The following is a 20,345-nucleotide window of genomic DNA, read 5'->3' as shown; positions in this document are numbered from 1 at the left end:
TGGCGCTTCTTTGGCGTAGTTTGGAAAGGCGCCTTTTACTTCACCGTCCGCCTCACGTTCGGGTGCTGTAGCAGCCCCAAAATTTTTGATTCCCTGTCCGAAGCCCTCTGCTGGATCCTTATCAATACCTATAAACTCCCCTACATCATACATTTTCTGGACGACTTCCTGGTCATCACTCCTCCATCTTCCCCTCCTCGTTCCGGTCTTAACGCCCTAACTCAAGCCTTTTCCCAGCTGGGAATTCCCCTCTCAGAGGAGAAAACCGTCGGTCCGCGCACCTCTTTAGAGTTCCTAGGCATCACTCTGAACTCTTTATCTCTCCAAGCTTCCCCATCACCCGAAAAGATCAACCGAATCACCTTAATCCTGTCTAATTTCTTACTCGCCGACAAATGTTCTAAACAGCTGCTCTCTCTCCTCGGCCATCTAAACTACGCTATTTGCATCATTCCGCAGGGAAAATCCTTCATCTCTCACCTCCTGTCTAAAGCGGCCAGCATTCCCTCCCGTCACGGTTCTCTCACCATCGATCACTCCTGCAAATTAGAAATACGTCTGTGGCACTACTTTCTTTTATCCTGGAACGGAATTTCTTTCTTCTACAACGATTTCCTTACCTACCCTGAAGACATACAACTCTTTACCGACGCAGCTCCCTCAATCGGTTTCGGTGGTTAGTACAGAGGAAAATGGTTCGCCGACACATGGCCGCTCGAGTTTAAGTCTCTTCAGAACGCCTCGGGCTCTCCTTCTTCCGCTCTCTTCGAACTTTACCTCATCGTCATCGCTGCGATCCTTTGGGGTCACGAATGGTCTAAAAAAAATCCATCCTCATTCATTCAGACAGCACGGCAGTAGTAGAAATCATCAATAAAGGCCGCTCTCGCTCCCCCGAAATCATGCAGTTCATTCGCAGACTTGCCTTAGTTTCTGCCCAACATCAGTTTCTCATTCAAGCCGCTCATAATCCCGGATCAAAAAACCGCATAGCTGACGCTCTCTCGTTTTTCCTTCCAGAAATTCAGACTCTTGGCCCCAGATGCAGAAGCACGTTCCACGCCGGTTCCTCCGTTTTCTTCAACCATATTCAACTGAGCCCTCCATTACCTGATCTCCACCGAGCTTCTCAAGATTTAATCCTCAGCAGCCTATCTCCTCGCTCGCTTTCCGTATATTCGACCGGCTGGAACTGATTTAAATCTTTCCACGCCACTTATAATCTCCCTTTTCCTTCCCTAGACATTTCCACACTCTGCCTCTTCATTACGTACTCCCGATTAGTCCTTAAGATCCGTACCTCCACTATCCAGTCCTATCTAGCAGGCATCAATTTCTTCTTTAAGCTTTCTGCAGGAGTCAACTGCCCCTCCATCTCTCACTGCCACGTGAACATGCTCATCAAAGGCTGCAAGAAGCAAGAACCAAACGGCGTCATTCCGCGTCTCCTCCTCACGACCGACCTCCTAAGCAAATTCATTTCCACTCTGCGTTCCGGTTACTCCTCTAATTTCGTAGACAGGACCCTGGAGTCCACGTTCCTACTAGCTTTTTCGGCTTCCTCCACTGTTCTGAATTCGCTCCAACTTCCTCCATCCATAATCCTCTCATTCATCCTTGCCTTTCAGATATTACCATTCTCAGCCACGACACCATGATTTTTACTCTGCGGAAAAGTAAGACCAATCAGCTCGCCGTGTCTTGTCCCATTTTCCGCCTCGATTCCTCCCTCAACCCGCACGAGCCCATTTTCAATTATGTCCAGTCCCGATTCGCCGCTAACGCTTCTCCTCATGATCCTCTCTTCATTTCTGAACCAGGAAAACAACCTTCTCGCTTCTGGCTCTCCCGCCATTTCCGCCACATCTTATCGTTACCAGGCATTTCACCCGATCATTACTCCGCCCATTCATTCCGCATCGGCGCAGCCTCGTCCGCATCTAGTCAGGGCGTCCCAGACCACACGATCCAAATCCTGGGTCGCTGGTCCTCGCAAGCCTACCATTTGTACATTCGTAACAACCTTAAAGATTTATTCCAAGCTCACTCTCTCCTCAGCTTCATTTAATTTCTGACTCTTTTGGGGATCCTAAGCGAGCCGGGATATACTCAAGATGTGTTTATCCCTGAAGACAAAGCCCCACTCGAGTCTTCACTTGCAGGCCCTCCATCACCATCATTATCATCATCATCACTGCCCGACTTCATCCAATTCACCCCTCCATCCCTTCATCCCTCCTTCCCTTCTCCCTCACCCATCCCCTCACCCCTCCTCCCCTCCCTTCCTCTTATCCTGAATAAACATTTAAATCTGTATTCTGTAGCGTGGTCCATGCTAGTGAACATCTATTTATCTATCTAAAACAGCATCTTCCTCCTCATGTCTTGATCGTAGCAAGAGTTTAACTTCTCAGGATGTGGTGGAGTAGCGGGTGTTTGGCATAACTGTTAAGTTTTGGACTTGAGACTACTACTGAGCGGGAGGTGAAACTAGCGTAAGTGAGGAGGGTTTAATACGATCAAGCATTTTACATGACGGGTGGCAACACCAGTCTATACTATAAAAATGTGATTAAGATTAGAGCCTAAATATGTTCTATTTCCAAAACAGAAAGGCTACGTAATGTTAGCCAGCTAACAAATTACTTTTGCTATCCTAGCATATCAACTAACAGCTAGAAAAAACAAAACACGAACCTTTGTAGTCAAACTGGTATCAATCAGCGAGGAATTTGTCCAGTTTAGATTATGTTGATGAAGAAAAATTGTTTGCAAATAGTAATATATCTTTAAATTGTATTTGTGGCAGCAGCTTTAGAGTCCAGAAACACCCAGGTGAAAAAAAGTATACTTTAGTATACTTCAAACATACTTAAATTTGTGAAAGTACACTTTAAGTATACTAATTAAGTGTACTACCAAACCAAACCAGCTTTATTGATAAAGCACTTTAAAACAAACACAGCTTATACAAAGGCTGTACATTAAAACACTACATAATAATAATAAAAAAATAATAAAAACTGAGTTTTAAAACAAAAACATGCAACCTATAAATACCTACCTATAAGTATATCTGAAGTATACTAAAAATACATTTGTACCAATTTCGAAATTAGTACTTTAAACACACTTAAACATAATTGTACCAAAATACACTTTTAATATATTAAATAAAAGTATACTTTAAGTGAACAAAATATGAATGAATATGTATGAATTTTTAAGTTCCTTAATAATCTTTTACTATTTATTAAAATTGCATACAATAAAAAAAAGATAATCATCAATTTTCAGATGTGTGATGTAAAACCTTATAATCAACGGCATTAGCTCCAGTTCACACTCCAGACCAGATGGTGGCGGTATTGCACATTTTCATTTATTTAAAAAACGCCACAAAGAGAAGAAAAAACTTGAATGCAGGGAAGATAACAGACGCTGTTAAAATTCACAATTTTTACTCGCATAATATTGCCTTAATAGTAGAGAGGGCCTTGACAATAGTTACTAATTTTGGTAAATTCAAGCTGGTGATGTCCTACTCCAAGTTAAACGACAACACAACGGGACAACAACCAATGGAAATGAAATGTGTGTCACAAAAGGAGCCCAGAGGGACGAAGGCTGCTAAGTGTTGCTAGCTGGTGGTAAGTTTGCTTATTGTTTATCTTCATTTAATTATAAACAGTACAGTAAAGATATATAACTTCCGTTGGTTTCTTAAATAATTATTTTATCAATTTTATTGTGACTTGTATGATTATTACTATAACAATCATTCAGCTTCATGTTATAAATGCATGGAGGCTGTTTGTTGTGACTTATACTTTAATTAATAAACTTAACCTGGTTTTAATTAAGCTCCATAAGACAAAGAGACGTTGATATTGTGAGGTTGTTGTTCTAACTCGTTCATCAATGTTTTTATCTTCAACATATGTTTGCAGTCTAACTAAGCAAATGAAGATGAAAGAGGAAGCCAGAGAAATCAGGTGTTAGGAAACCTAAAGACTTTCTGTCTCAGAAGAAGCTCTGACTCCACCAGATCAGCAACCAGCTCTGAGGATGAACCTCCACATTGTCTTCATGATGTAAGTTTGTTTTTTCAATGAGGACCTAGCTACATTTTCAACAACAAAAACTGCTGTGTTACCAACACCAAGTGCTTAATAAACATGATTTGATTTACAGGTAACTGGAAAGAATTTTTCTCTTCTTGTTAATCTAATATTTATCTTTCTTTTTTTAATTTGTTGACTTTCAGGGCCCTGTGATGGACTGGTGACCTGTCCAGGGTGAACCCTGCCTCTCATCTGATGGCTGCTGGAGATGGGCACGACCAGCCCCCCTCACAACCCTGCAAGGATCAGTGTGTTCAGATCATGGATGGAAAGATTTTAAGGTAGTTTGTCTCCTTAAGTCCAAACTTTAAACAGCTTCATAGTTGATGCCAACATCAACTGATTCTATGACATTGCTGACTATTTTTTTCTACGTCGAACATAAACAGGCAAAGAAGAAACCCAGAAATGTTTTTCACTCCAGGCATCTGGTCCCAATCATCATCAGTTCTGATGATGTCACATACATAGCGAGTCCACAACGTCTTAAAATTGTAAGGATTATTTTTTTATTTGCCATTTTTCTGTTCTCTTTAAATACAAATACTTTCTCTGTTTAATTGCTCTATTGTTCTTTTTTGTAGGTTTCTGTAAGGTCCAGTGGTGCAGTGAACGGGAATGTTCTGTCGTTGATCCTCACTTTCATGTTTTTTGTCACACTTAAATTTTCATGTTCATTGTGTTCACTTTTGACTTGTAAACTGATAATTTATGTAAAGTTCATAAAGTTGTGAGTAAAATTGGACAATTTTAAAATGTCGGTAATAAAACAAAATATTTGAATTACCTTGAACATCTTGTGTAATTAATCTTTCCATGTAATTTTAGCCTAAAACAATGTAAGTACTGTAGTGTGGTTATGCATGTAATGTACAAAATAGGAAAGAAGGAATAAAGACTTTCACAATTAAAATTGTACTTTATTATCAATAGCAGGAAAACAAAAATAAAAATTAAGTGTAATTTAAATACATTACTAATATATTAATAGTATATTTAAAATATATTAAGTATATTAAATAGATATTTTTAATATAATTCTGAGACAGAATTATTACACTCGAAATATAATTATATCAAAATATAATAATAAAGCTCTGAAATATATTTAAAAAGTATACTTTAAGTACACTTGAAGTTGTTCCAAAAAAGTACGTATAGTTTACTAAAATATACTATTAGTTGTAATTTAATACTATTTAAATACTACTAAAGTATACTAAGCACAAAATTAGTTGTTCCAAAATAGTACAGTTTAAGTACATCAATAAAAGTATACTAAAGTATGTAAAAAATATGTGGTATACTAAAGTATACTTTTTTTCACCTGGGCAGCGTTAACTCCACACACCGGAACTAAAGATACACTGCATCGAGTCAAAACAGATGTCTGACGTCATGTGAAAATGGACTATTGGTCCTTTTAAGGTAAGAAATTAGATTAATCTTTGGAGAATGGTATGGATGAATGCTAGCCGTGTGTGTGTTTGTATGTATTTAGTTTGTTTTGCGTTGCGTATTAGTTATCTTGCTTTAATGTGATGTGTGAAGAGCGTTTGGCTAGCTACTTAGCTCTGTTCCTAATGGCAGTAAGCCGTTAGCAATATGTTCTGTTCGGCATCTAGCAGTTTGATTTGTTTAAATGAGAACAATTGTGATTTTTATGTGTTCTGCTCTTTTCAAACAATACAAGAGCAAGTAAAGGCACTCTGGTTTCGTCTGCTCATTTCTTTTCTTGTAATTGTCCCTTTTAAGGGCTAACATTTGGGGGCACCGTTGGGATAGTTTGGCGAGAGGACCATTCCCAAGATTCCTGTGGAATCCTCCTGCTGATCATCCCAAAACAACCCAAATTTGCAGAAAACAATGTGGAGGTCTTAAGCCAGCAGTTCACAGTTTGTATCCTGAAGTGTGCACTGACCACTAGAGATCAACACCAATCGACTGAAGGCGGATGGGCCCCATTCTATTGTTTCTGAAATTTCAGAATATAAAAATGGAGTCGGAAATGGAAAATCTTCAGCTGGAGATAAAAGGAGCATTGTATAACTAGACAGTTGAACAGCTGATTGAAGTATGCATTACACTGCAGCTCTCAGCACCTGGAAGAGAACCTTTGACTAGTAAAACATGCAGTCATCTAATTTAATATGTCATCAAATATCTTGAGTGGGAGGAACTGGCTAGCCTTGAAGATGAAGGCATGTCAGAATATCTCAGCCTCTGGGACACAATAAATAAAGTCTGTTGAAGAGTCACCTAGACTAGAAACTCAATCTGATGACCAGGAAAGGCTTCAAAAAGAAATAGAGGCACTCAGATTCTCACTACAACAGAAAGAAAGAGGCCCAGGGTGCAATGGACAGAAAAACACTCTTGCCCACAGGTTTCACAGACAAATGTGACTCCCAACATTATCAGAAAATCCAATGTAGCACAAAGATTTCAAGATTCTTGGACAGATAGGCGAGCCATCCCAGAAGGACCGACTGACATTCTTTAGCCTGGCAAGACAGATTGAAAGTTGGCTTACCAAAGGCTATTCAGAGACAGATATTATTAATGCTGTGATCCATGCTATAACACCTGGCCTACAATTACGGAGCTATTTGGAGGGAAAAGAGACCCTTACCATACCTGCTCAGCGTAGAATCTTAAGGTCCCATTACCAGGAGAGGGGCGCCACAGATTTATACAAGCAGCTAACTTCTGAGGTTCAGGGGAGCAAAGAGTCTCCTCAGAATTTCTTAATCAGGGCGATGGACCCGAGGCAGAAAATTCTGTTTGCCTCTCAGGAAGCAGAGTCAGCTTTAAAATATCACCCTGTTCTTGTCCAAAATCTGTTTATGCATATCGTCTTGACAGGTTTACAGAATGACAACATCAAGAAAGATCTTCAGCCTTACCTCACAAAGCCTGACTCAACCGATGAACTGCTGCTGGAGAAAGTGAATATTGCTTGTACAAATGAAAAGGAGAGGCAGGACAAAAAGAGGCATGCTGCCCCACAAAGGGCAACCAGTGTAAGTACTGTCCATTCTGGTGAGCCGCCTAGAGAAACAAAAACTTCAGCTCAGCAAAGCCGATCTCAAATGTCCCCTGATGTGTTATCTGAGATCAAAGAAATGCGCTCTGACATGGTGTTGTTAAAGGACCTCAGAGCTGAAGTGTCCCAAATCAGGGAAACAATACAAAAAAACACTAATGCACAGTCACAGCAACCCCCACAAAGTTCAGAACAAGTGTATACCGCAGTGTTCTCTCCTACAGTCTTTCAGGTCCATGTCACCAATGATGCCAGGTTACCATCAACAGACAGCACCCAGAATTCCCGCAGGAGTACAGGCCTCTGTATGGTCCCGGACGGATGAGGGGGACTGCACAGTTTCAACAAAGGTTTGCTCCACAACAATATTACCAAAGACCATGCCCACAACCCAGATGCTTTGCTTGTGCCCAAGAACATTGTCAGCATTGCTTCAGATGTGGAAGTACTGAGCACTTCAGGGCAGGATGTAGAGCAGACAGAGCAGCTCATTCAACATATAGGGGACCTTTAAACTAAGTCGGGTTGCCTCCATGGGGCATGGGGCAGTCAAAGCTAACTATAAGTCCCATTTTTGTGTAAACTGAAAAAGAGAAAGTGAAGAGGGAATTAAAACGCTGCTCGAGTTGTAAAACTACACTTTAATGCTCAAAAACATGTCAGAAAATGCATTGGCCTGTTCACAAAATTGACTGCAAGTGACACTCATGTTTAGCTGTTAAACAAGTTAGGCAGCTACGTGAACAATCTGAACCCAAAACTATCAGAGCTGTTAAAGACCAAACAGTAAGAGAGCTAGTAAGAAAAATATGTATTATGTACAGTCATGGCCAAAAGTTTTGAGACAACAAATATTATATTTTCACATGATCTGCTGCCCTCTGGTTTTCATGTGTGTATGTCAGATGTTTTCATCACATACAGAAATAATTTTGCAATCATATTATGAGTAACAAAAGCTTTTATTGACAGTTAGAATGAGTTAATGCAGCAAGTCAATATTTGCAGTGTTGACCCTTCTTCTTCAGGACCTCTGCAATTCTCCCTGGCATGCTGTCAGTCACCTTCTGGACCAAATCCTGACTGATACCAGTCCATTCTTCCACAATCAATGCTTGCATTTTGTCAGAATTCCTAGGTTTTTGTTTGTCCACCCGTCTCTTGATGATTGACCACAAGTTTTCAATGGGATTAAGATCTGGTGAGTTTCCAGGCCATGGACCCAAAATCTCTATGTTTTGTTCCCTGAGCCAGTTGGTTATCACCTTTGCTTTATGGCCAGGTGCTCCATCATGCTGGAAAAGGCTTTGTTCATCACCAAACTGCTCTTGGATGAATGGGAGAAGTTGCTCTCGGAGGACATTCTGCTACCATTCTTTATTCATGGCTGTGTTTTCAGGCCAGACTGTGAGAGAGCCGACTCCCTTGGCTGAGAAGCAACCCCACACATGAATGGTTTCAGGATGCTTTACAGTTGGCATGAGACAAGACTGGTGGTAGCGCTCACCTCATCTTCTCCCAACAAGCTGTTTTCCAGATGTCCCAAACAATCGGAAAGGGGATTCATCAGAGAAAATGACTTTACCCCAGTCCTCAGCTGTCCACTCCCTGTACCTTTTGCAGAATATCAGTCTGTCCCTGATGTTTTTCCTGGAGAGAAGTGGCTTCTTTGCTGCCCTCCTTGAGACCAGGTCTTGCTCCAAGAGTCTCCGCCTCACAGTGTGTGCAGATGCACTCACACCTGCCTGCTGCTATTCCTGACCAAGCTCTGCACTGCTGGTAGCCTGATCCATCCCGCAACTGAAACACTTTTAAGAGACGGTCCTGGCGCTTGCTGGTCTTTCTTGGGCGCCCTGGAGCCTTTTTGGCAACAACTCTCTCCTTGAAGTTCTTGATGATGCGATAGATTGTTGACTGAGGTGCAATCTTTCTAGCTGCTCTTCCCTGTTAGGCCATTTTTGTGCAGTGCAATAATGATGTTTCTTTAGAGATAACCATGGTTCACAGAAGAGAAACAATGATGCCAAGCACCAGCCTCTTTACAGTGTCCAGTGGTGTCATTCTTACTTAATCATGACAGATTGATCTCCAGCCCTGTCCTCATCAACACCCACAGCTGTGTTAATGGATCAATTACTGAAACCATGTCAGCTGGTCCTTTTAAGGCTGCAATGAAGTTGAAATGTGTTTTGGGGGATAAAGTTCATTTTCTAGGCAAATATTGACTTTGCAATTAATTGCTGTTTAGCTGATCACTCTTTATAACATTCTGGAGTTTATGCAAATTGCCATTATAAAAACAGAAGCAGTAGACTTTGTAAATATTAACATTTGAATCATTCTCAAAACTTTTGGCCATGACTGTAGAAGTACTTTCTGAACGGACTGAATACTCAAGCACTCTGGGACACAGGTTCACCAATATGTGCTATAGATGAGGCCTGGAAAGAAAATTACCTACCTGACCTACAGCTAAGGGATGTTACCGAGCTACAGGACCCACTAGACCCACTACATATTGAAACAGCTAATGGCACTGACATGCCATACTCTAGCTGGCTGGAAGTCCCTTTCAAGCTGACTACCATGGATGATGAGCTGCTAATACCTGTGCTTGTGTTGAAAGGCAACCAGCAACATTGCCCCATCATTGGGTTCAATGTAATTGGACATCTAATACAGAACAACCAGGAAGGCCAATCAATATATGGCGATATGGACAAACTTGTAAATGCAGTAAGAATTGCATTCCCTCATCTAAAAAATAATAAGGTAAAAGCCTTTATTTCTGCTGTCAGTCAAACATGTGAACTCAATGTGAGGACAGTAAATGAAAGAGTCAATATGCCGAAACACCCCACCATCCAGATCGAGTGTCGTATCCAGGTCTCAAGGTTTAGGGAGGCTAAAACTCTGCTTTTGTAGCCTTTTGTGAACCCACAGTGGCCTGAAGGATTGGAATTCTGTGATACCCTTGTATCGGTTCAGGCAGAAACAGCCCCAAAGGTTGTTTTAAGTGTTCAAAACCCCACAAACCATGATATCACACTTACAGGCCGGACAGTCGTCGGAGCTGTGCAGTCTGTAAAGTCTGTGTATCCAGCTGACTTATTCAGCACAACCCAACAAGTAAATCAGTCAATCACATCCAGGTCCAGAGCATCAGTGAAGGTGCACCTGCAGATGGACAGTGGGACCCACCTGTTGATTTAACCCACCTGAATGAGGACCAGAGACAAATAGTAAGTCAGATGTTAAGAGAAGAATCCAAGTCTTTCTCCAAAACTGATGAGGATATTGTCTGCTTCACAAGTTGCAAATGAACATCTCATTGAAGGATGATGAACCTGTGTCAAAAACATACCGGTCTGTGCCAAAACCCCTGTACAGGGAAATGAAAGACTTCCTGCAGGATCTCATAGCACAAGGGTGGGTTGAAAGATCCACATCTTCTTACTCCTCACCAATTGTCTGCGTAAGAAAAAAAGATGGCACCCTGCGTTTATGTATAGATTACAGAGAGCTCAATAAAAAAACACATCCTGACCTCCACCCGATTCCCAGGGTTCAGATATAATGGATAACCTGGGTGGAAACACCTACTTTTCATTACTAGACCAAGGAAAAGCATATCATCAGGGATTCATGGACAGAGACAGCAGGCACTTAACTGCCTTTGTGACCCCCTGGGGTCTATGTGAGTGGATACGAATTCCATTCGGCCTGGTGAATGCACCCGCAGATTTTCAGCGCTGCATGGAGGAATGTTTAGCAGATTTGAGGGATGAAATGTGTGTACCATATCTTGATTATGTTCTTGTGTTTAGCAGGACATTTTAAGATCACGTCAGCCATGTACGAGCTGTGTTGCAGTGTCTGAGGCAAGCAAGGGATAAAGCTAAAACCTAAAAAGTGTGACCTGTTTAAAGCTAAGGTGCGGTACCTGGGCAGGATCGTGTCTGCTAAGGGCAACAGAATGGATCCAGCTGACACTGATGCCGTAAGAGCCCTAAAGCATAAACATCCTGCGAATGTTGGCGAGTTTGAGAATCAATTGTTCTCACAACTGGAAAAATACTGTTGAATTGCTGGGTCCAGAACCACACCCTACCACCAGCAAGGGAATGGACAAGTTGAACGATTCAACCGGACATTACTCCAGATGCTCAGGACACTCACAGACTAACAGAAACACAATCGGAAGGATTCATTAAACAAAATGATCTATGCATACAGCTGTACTCAGAGTGAGATGACAGGTTTCTCCCCCTTTCAGTTGTTGTATGGGCGTTCTAGCCGATTGCCAGTCGACATGCTGTTTAATTTGACTCCAGAACAAGCGGGCCATAACCATCATAGCTACATGGAAAAGTGGAAGCAAGGCATGGAAGAGGCATATGGAATCGCCAGAGAAAATGCCCAGAAAGCCGGCCTGAGGAGTAAGAAATTGTACAGCAGCAAAAGTTCAGTACTACAACCAGGTGATCGTGTTTTAGTACGCAACTTGACACCTCATGGGGTCCCAGGAAAACTGAGGAATCATTGGGAGGACATTGTCCATGTTGTTGTACGCCAAGTAAATGAAAATGTCCCAGTTTATGAACTCAAACCTGAAAAAGGTCAAAGAAGGTCAAGGGTCCTTCATCGCAATCTGCTCCTCCCATGTGACTCTTTGCCCCTTGAGATCACAGTACAGGCTGGAAAGAAGAAGAGGAAAGTGTTAAAAAAAGGAGTGGAGCAGCTGGAGGAAGAAGAGGATAATGATGCTGATGAATACTTTCCTGTGCTATTTTACCAGCCAGCCCAGCCTGAGAAAGTTAACCTTATGCTTGCAAGCACAACCCAAGAGCTGGGAGATATCTGGGGTTCGAACAGAGCACAGTTCCTGAAATGGATCACAAACAAGGAGAAGCAACTGTGATGGAGTATGAAGAGTCTGGCTCTTGTAACGAGGAACAAACGATGGAGGATGCTACTGAACAACATGCTTCACCTGGGATCATCAGAGAGGGAGTTCAGGCTCCTGAAGAAGCTCAACGACCTCAACGGCTTCACAAGAAGCCCAAAGTTTTTACATGTGAGAGACTTGGATCTCCAGTCTGCTACAACCTAGGGACTCCACCACAGCCCACATACTTCACAATGCCATGGATGAACATTGTTCACCCATACTACATCTCATATGACTATCGGAGATGGTTCGGCCCCCTGAACAACACCAGAGAGCATTTAGATTTTTTTTCGTATACCGTATTATAAGCCGCTACTTTTCTCCTAAGCTTTGAACCATGCAGCTTATAGCCCGGTGCGGCTTATATGTGGATTTTTCTTCAACCACCAGGGAACTCTTTAGCAGGAAATGAATCATCCATCCATCCATCCATCCATCCATTTTCTTACACCCTTGTCCCTCAGTGGGGTCGGGGGGGGGGTTGCTGGTGCCTCTCCAGCTAGTGTACCGGGCGAGAGGCAGGGTCACCCGGGACAGGTCGCCAGTCTGTCACAGAGGAAATGAATCATTGGTAGTCAAAATTGGAAATAAAAGAAAACGCCCATTAAAACAAAATTAGGTTTTAATAGGAAATTGAAATTTGAGAATGTTGTTGATCAGTTAAATAGCATTGAGGGGAAAAAGAAGATTTTTTTGTTTTTTAAATAATACTGGGATCATTATGAGAATTTGAGGTATACATATGAGGATCCAGTAGATGGCAGTAGTGCAACAATAATGGATGCAAGCTGCTGTTGAAATCTAAAGAAGAAGCAGAAGAAGCAGAAGAAAGCGTCCATTTTCTTTTAGCACATGCTAGTAGCAACACGAAGGATCAGCACTTTTACTGTTACAGTTACCGTTCGGAAACTACCGTAATCAGTTCAGTCAAATCTAAACTTGGCACCTTTTTCTTTTTCAACCCTAATAAATGTGATATTCAATTGACCTGTTAAGACTCAAATTTTGGGTGTCCGCCCCCCTCTGCTGCTGCTGCATCGTTGTGGAAAACCTGGAGCGGCAGAGATATCTGAGGCTTATTTTTTGTAAAAAAAAAAAATGTTACAAAAATGTGGTTTACTGTTGGGTTCTGCAGGGGAGTGTTTTCTCTACTTTCTCAGGGTGGCAGGCCGATGGGATCCAGCTGGTGCTCATCATCTCCAATCAGCAAGGGCCTTAAATAGGAGTGGCTTCCCGGAAGAAGATGCCAGATGGTTCCCCTTCTACAGTGGTACACTCTAGCTCTTAGTGCTGTGTCTCAAGTGTTTTACTTGTTCCTGACGCCTCTTCCATCTCTTCCTTCCTCCTAGAACCAGCTCTGACCTCTCTCTGAGAGTCTGATCCACCTGGACCACCTGATCCTCGCTGTTTTGCTCGGCCTAGCCCCTGGATTCCTCCACAACCACCACCCTGCTGCTGCCTGTCCACCCTGAGTTACCTGCTGGAACTCCTCACCTGGAAACCCCCTCACTGCCCCAACTGCTGTTCCCTCCTCCGCTCATCTGAACCCTCCAACCGTAAGCCTTCACCAGGTCACACCTTCACTCCTGTCATTTTTCCTCTGTCTAACCACTCACCCATTCCTCAGTTCCTCCTCTGGTCTGGTTCCCCCCTGCTGCCGCTGGTCTACACCTCTCCATCCTTCCCCCCCATTATACAATAAATCTGTTAAACTGAGTTTGGTGTCTGTAGTTGTTGCTTGCCTTCGAGTCCTGGTACTTCACATTATGACATTTACTGGTTTAAAAAAAAAAATAATAATAATTTGGGGTTGCAGCTTATAGTCCGGTGCGGTTTATAGTCTGGAAAATAGTATTTATTTCATAAATAGTGTTATTTTCCGGATTTTTCTCTGTGAAGAACCCAGAGAATGCTATTTAATTGTGCTTTCTGGAAAACAATACATTTTTATATTTAAGCACTCCTGCAATCGTCACACTTTTTCTGTTACAAACTGACTCCGGCCCCCAGCAGAGAAGGGAAAAATTATGTGGCCCTCACAGATAAAAGTTTGGGGAACCCTGCTGTTGTTTGAGGAAGGTTTACAGTGAAAGCCTATTTCAGAGCTTCGTTATCAGCTTTGATTAGATATGTTAACCATTATGCTATTTATTACTGGTATTACTAGTATTTGATGTACAAGACTGTTTCCTCTTTTATCTTGACTGTGTTTCTATTGCTTTATGTTTTCCACCTTCTGCCTCTACTGGGTCTTTTATTTGGTAATATCATTGTATGAGGCTTTGAAAGATTATCTGCTGCTGTGCATTGCACAAACCATAAACATGTTTCAGAAGCCCATGATTCCAGTCTTGCTAATAGTTTCTAATCAAAGCTTACAGCTACTGGCTCATTCAATAAATTGGAGTATTACTGAAAAGCCTTATGTTTTATAACTAAGGGAAACACATTGCGCAGATCAAATACACACAGATGGATGTTTAAAAGCCTGTATTTCTGTTCAGTATATTTCATTTGTAGGTAGTGAAAATGTGACATTTAAAATTCGATTACATCAGTGCATTAAAAACATACTTAATACAGAAATGTGGGCTTAGTGAAAAGTATGTTTCATACCTGCTTAAAAGGTATTTTCAAAAGGTGCTTTTAATCTAAAAAATAAGTCATCTGAACACGTGTTCTGAATTATTGAATGTCTGTAATGAAAACATATTCAAGTATAATAAAATTCAAACATAACTTCTTGATTCTAAAGGAAAAATACTGTTGTGACTCTGTTAGTTATTCTAGAAGGCTATAGCTCTATGCAGGACGCCTGTGTTGAGTCAGATTACATCTGAAGAATAACTGTTGATAAATTACAGTTTGGTGAAGAAGATGTCCAGATTTGTCCTTTGTGTTCATTTTGAGAAGTATCCTTCTTTGCAGTTCCCTGTAGAGCACTACCAAACGGCAGCTGTGAGATGGGAGCTGTGTTACCACAGCAACAGCCTTCCAGCATCTCGACTGTCTGGGAAAAATAGAAATCCAGAAAGGATGTTGTGATCTGATGGTCACCACAATATTTGTCGTCTTGACAAAACAAGATCTAATTAGGTAATTAACACACATGAAACACACATAAACTTCACATTTATTTGAAAAAAGAAAAAATACAACTTCCTTGAAATAGCTAAATAATATGGTAAAGATTTTATAACATTTTACAAAAAAAATAGCTGTCTATGGTGAGTATGTACTGATTCTTATTTAGTAAACATGATAAACAAAAATGCATGCCTTTCTAATTATTTGTATCAAAACAACTGATCCATCTTTAAACATGACATGATGATTTGTCCTAATAAAAATAGCACATACAAAACTAATCTTAAAGTGTAATTTATTATAACATGCAATTTTGGAAAGAAATGTATAATCTGTTTTTCAAAACTTTTATACAAGTTATTTTCAGATCATTAGACTACTTAATCAGCAGATTATTCTCTGTCCAACATGTATTTTTCTCATTGAGATTAAAAGATTTTTCAGCCACAGTGGTGTGATGCTATAATAAAACTAACTCAATTCATTTAAAATACCGAATTGCCAAGAAAATATTGGAACAAAATGTGAGAACATGCTTTTTGTTTGATAACAATCGTTACCATATGTTGGATATTCTGTGTCAATGGTAAGATTGGACTGAGAATCAATTTATTTTACAGCAGAAATTAACATTCTGCTGTAAATGAATGTTGATTTCTGATGTGTGTTAAATATGAATCATTTTTTGTACCAACTAAATCCTGTTGGGGTCATTGGGAGTTGGCACATAGCTCAGCTGTCAAGCAAAAGGTTGGGTACATGTTGGGCAGGTCACCACCTGATCACCGTGACAACACAGATAAATGATAACCATTTCACACCCAAAGACACAGGGAAGATTTACAGACAGGCCATTTAGTCTCCAGGTTTCCAGAAGACCCACATATTTAACACAAACTCTGTAGAGAAAGGCCTCGGCTCTGATTTGAACTACAAACCGTGGTGCAGAGGAGTTGGTGCAAAACTAACAAAAACCAACTCAAAAAGTTTATGAAATAAATAAAATAGCTCACTGTGTGGGCAACAGCTACATATGTCATTATCACACAAACAGGGAATGAATATTGTTAAAATACTGAATACAACTATATTTGTTAAAAACATCTGGCAATTACATAAACTACACTTTATTCACGAACATGGTAAAACCTACGGCGTCACATTTAATGATGTGTAAACTAGTTGAAGCTAATCAGCGGATTCTTACTGTGGATGGAAACAAATGAATCTACTTCAGTGTAGTGTACAGGTTGTTGATTGGCTCAAAGCAACAGTTGAGTCAGTGAAAAATATATTAATGAAAAAATGAATACACATTTTATATGTACAGCTGGATTTCTCTATAAACACCACATTATTCAGAAAACATCAAGTTCTTTCCATTATGAAAACCTTAAAAAGCTCTGGCTCACATAAAAATATTAGTTTCATTTTTATTTTGAACAAACAAACATCAACAAACACAAATGCCTGGTTATTCTTTTGCCACTGTTCCATTTTGTGATCCATGATGGAAGCCATAGTCTTGCTTTCCAGCTGGTGAGCAAAGCCCTGCTGAGGAAAGTGGCAGGAAGGTTACAGTCAAAGTTTGTCCCCATCGCCTTCCATCACTAAGCAGCTACTGTATTTACAGTACGCTGTTGCTTTTGTCGCTGTGCATGTTTCCTCCTCTGACAGAAGATATACAAAGCTGTGAGGGGAATACAGCTCACTGAAGATACCAAGAGCAGTCCGATGAAAGCCTGACCAAAGAGAGGATACTCCGTCTGCTCGCTTTTCCCCTACAGACACAACACAAGCAGTTAATACCTAACTTTATTCCCAACTCAGACACAGAAGACTAACATTTAAACAAAATTTTAAATATTTCAAATCTAAAGAGATGAAGCAGGATGCAAAGGTTTATATCAGAATTGAACATTTTACAGCTTTAAAGGGAAATGTGAAGTGAGAGCTCAGGATGTCATCCTTATATTACAGCTTTAGTTCCAGCAACGTGGCTGCGGTTCTTTAAAAAAAACGAGTCTAGATCTTCCTTCCATGCAACAAGTCCAGTCATTTCAATGACGTCTTTAAAATTTCTACAAAACCCAAAACCCTACATTTCACCTCACAAGCTCAGCAATGCTATTGAAAAAGCTGTTCCAGCAGATTAACAGCTTCTCATCAATGATCAACCACTTCCATGTCTTTCAGTCCAGTTCCAGGTTCCCTACAGAACTGAGACTGGCCTCGTCAAATGTGCAATGACATCCTCATAAATACAAAGTGTGGAAGTGTCATTGTTGGACCTCAGCAGCATTAACATTGTTGGCCATGACTGAAGCAGCTGGAGAGCTGGGTAGGACTCTGGTCCAGTATTTGACTGGTTTGAGTCGTAAAGAACAGAGACTTCTTTGTGTTAATAGGTAAAGTTTTATCAAAGCAGGCTAAAAAAGAAAGGTTTGGATTGTCTCCAAAATTTCTGGTGTAGAGCTGCAAGATATCACAGAGTCCATTAGGGGACATGGAGGGAAAAAAACCCAATCCCGACTTATTTTCTTGAGTTCCCGAGAAACTTTTTGAAAAATTGTGCGTTCCTTTTTTGGATGAAAAGGCTGTTTACAGTTCCTGCAAGTGGTGGTGGAGTCTAAACGAGAAACAAGATTTACAATGTTTCCTACAGCCTAGAGACGTCCCAGATGAGGTTATGCTAAGAGACACCAAGCTGAAGTTGGTTTCCGATTGCAGCTTCCAATTCGGGAAATGGCTAAAGGACGAGTCCCCCTATTTTTTCACCATTTTCATTGTCTTTCATCTACTCTAGTTAAAAAACTAGATTCTTGAAACCTGGACTAGATTATTCTGCTCTAATGACCACTTCTTTAAAATTCCTAATAGTTGAATATTTAAAACCAAGTTTGTGATTTGTGAAACTTCAATAAAAGGCGATTTCAGTATTTTATTCGCATCTGGACCACATAAGAACTGAACTCCTCCTTCTCAGCAGTATTTTTGCTGTTTACCACTTTTATCTTTATATTTTCTCTCCTTTTTTACATTCAGTGTGGCATGAGATAATTCTAGCTAGAGATGGGTCCAGCAACACCGATGTGTCGGCGCATGTATCAAGCCCACAGACCAAACCCGTGTCGGTGCGCGTATTGGTTTCAGCAAGTCACGTGACCGATACAGGAACTGTTTCAAAATGACATTAACGCGCCAAACTGTGTTTATAAGGAAGCGAATCTGTCAATCTGTCAAAAGCATTTGCCAAAAGAATTATTGATCTTTTACGGAACAGCGTCAACTATGGAGCAGCTTCAAAGGAAATGTTTCCGCAGTGTGGGACCATTTTGATCTTATATTGGAAAACATTTGTTTTTGTCATGAGGCGGTGGTTTACGGTGAGTGAGAACGCAGGCAGGACCCAGGATGTAGCGAGAATAATAAGTATTTAATGAATGAACTTAACAACAAGGAACAGCGGGGAAACAGCACGAGGAAAACTGGCAGCACGAGGAAAACTGGCAACACGGAGACAGGTGACATCAATTGACAAGGACCCGACGAAGAACACAGACAACAGGGGAGACTAAATACACACGGGGCAATCACGGGAACGAGACACACCTGGGAGACAATCAACGGGGAAAGACGCAGAGACAGGACTAACAGGGAATAGGATCACACAGAAACTCAAAAATAAACACATAGAAACACGGATCATGACAGTACCCCCTCCTCAAGGGGCGACTACCAGGCGCCCAACAAGAAAAGTCCAAAAAACAAAAAACAACCCAACAGGGTGGGCGGAGGGGCGACGGCAGGAGGGCCAGAGTCCAGAAAACAAAACTAGATCCAAACAAAAAAAAACCCTTCCGGGGGCGTCCACGGCACAGGAGGTAGACCTCTCGTGGGAGGTCCAGCGGGCGGCGACGCAGGAGGCGGAGCTTGAGCCGCGGTGGGGGGCGACGCAGGAGGCGGAGCTTGAGCCGCGGTGGGGGGCGACGCAGGAGGCGGAGCTTGAGCCGCGGTGGGCGGCGACGCAGGAGGCGGAGCTTGAGCCGCGGTGGGCGGCGACGCAGGAGGCGGAGCTTGAGCCGCGGTGGGCGGCGACGCAGGAGGCGGAGCTTGAGCCGCGGGGGGCGGCGAACCGGCAGGACGGCCGGCTGGAGTCTCGGGAGGAGCACCGGGGAGCTGCGCACCGGCAGCGGACTCGGGGAGCTCTGGCGGAGCGCCGGCTGCTGCGGGCGCTGGGAGACCGGAACGAGCGCCGGCTGCTGCGGGCGCTGGGAGACCGGAACGAGCGCCGGCTGCTGCGGGCGCTGGGAGACCGGAACGAGCGCCGGCTGCTGCGGGCGCTGGGAGACTCTGGAGGGACACTAGGGGACTCTGGAGGGACACTAGGGGACTCTGGAGGGACACTAGGGGACTCTGGAGGGACACTAGGGGACTCTGGAGGGACACTAGGGGACTCTGGAGGGACACTAGGGGACTCTGGAGGGACACTAGGAAGCTCAGGGAGCTGCACACCGGCAGCGGGCGCAGGAAGCTCGGGGAGCTGCACACCGGCAGCGGGCGCAGGAAGCTCGGGGAGCTGCACACCGGCAGCGGGCGCAGGAAGCTCGGGGAGCTGCACACCGGCAGCGGGCGCAGGAAGCTCGGGGAGCTGCACACCGGCAGCGGGCGCAGGAAGCTCGGGGAGCTGCACACCGGCAGCGGGCGCAGGAAGCTCGGGGAGCTGCACACCGGCAGCGGGCGCAGGAAGCTCGGGGAGCTGCACACCGGCAGCGGGCGCAGGAAGCTCGGGGAGCTGCACACCGGCAGCGGACTCCGGCGGCTGCTCACTGGCAGCGGACGCGGGAAACTCCGGTGGTCGAGGGCGGCGGCGACGTCGATGCCCCGGGGCCGGGACCTCCGGCGGCCCAAAGCGATGGTGACGCCAGCCAGCGGCAGGCTCGGACGGCTGACCGGCAGGACAGCCGACTGAAGGCTCTGACGGAGCAGGCCATGCCACCAGCCGTGCCGCCTGACGACCAGGAGTCAGTCTAGCCTCCTGAAACCCCATCACCATGGGGACTGTGGCGACTGGAGACGGGCAGATCGTGGCGGCAGCGGGAAACTCCGGCGGCTGCGCGCCGGCAGCGGGAAACTC

General features: G+C 43.0%; 1 protein-coding gene and 2 long non-coding RNA genes across 6 annotated transcripts in view; 2 read left to right on the top strand and 1 right to left on the bottom strand.

The window, feature by feature from the left end:
• slc6a20 (solute carrier family 6 member 20) overlaps positions 1-20,345 on the bottom strand; it is an 88,055-nt gene that overhangs the window by 26,302 nt on the left and 41,408 nt on the right. For 2 of the 3 annotated variants that reach the window (XM_008432827.3, XM_008432828.3), the window contains one exon: positions 15,243-16,989. The exons of the other annotated variant lie outside the window; for it this stretch is intronic. In XM_008432827.3, coding sequence (XP_008431049.1) covers positions 16,819-16,989 — 171 coding nt within the window. In that variant the 3' untranslated portion in view covers positions 15,243-16,818. Of the gene's footprint in view, positions 1-15,242; positions 16,990-20,345 lie in introns of those variants that run through there. 3 annotated transcript variants of the gene reach the window in all.
• On the top strand, positions 3,271-5,005 carry LOC145547660 (uncharacterized). Of its 2 annotated transcripts, XR_014083956.1 has the most exons (5): positions 3,271-3,650; positions 3,951-4,094; positions 4,268-4,405; positions 4,514-4,618; positions 4,709-5,005. It is a non-coding gene; the product is annotated as an uncharacterized LOC145547660 (long non-coding RNA). The 2 variants fall into 2 exon arrangements; XR_014083957.1 differs by lacking the exon at positions 3,271-3,650 and having other exon boundaries at positions 3,660-4,094.
• LOC145555320 (uncharacterized) lies at positions 8,404-13,837 on the top strand. Its single transcript, XR_014091468.1, has 2 exons — positions 8,404-13,677; positions 13,749-13,837. It is a non-coding gene; the product is annotated as an uncharacterized LOC145555320 (long non-coding RNA).

This window comes from Poecilia reticulata, chromosome 16 (genome assembly GCF_904066995.2).
Source record: "Poecilia reticulata chromosome 16, P_reticulata-male-v2, whole genome shotgun sequence".
NCBI lineage: Eukaryota > Metazoa > Chordata > Actinopteri > Cyprinodontiformes > Poeciliidae > Poecilia > Poecilia reticulata.
Note: the sequence above shows the minus strand (reverse complement) of the source record. Positions and strands in the feature narration are given on the sequence as shown.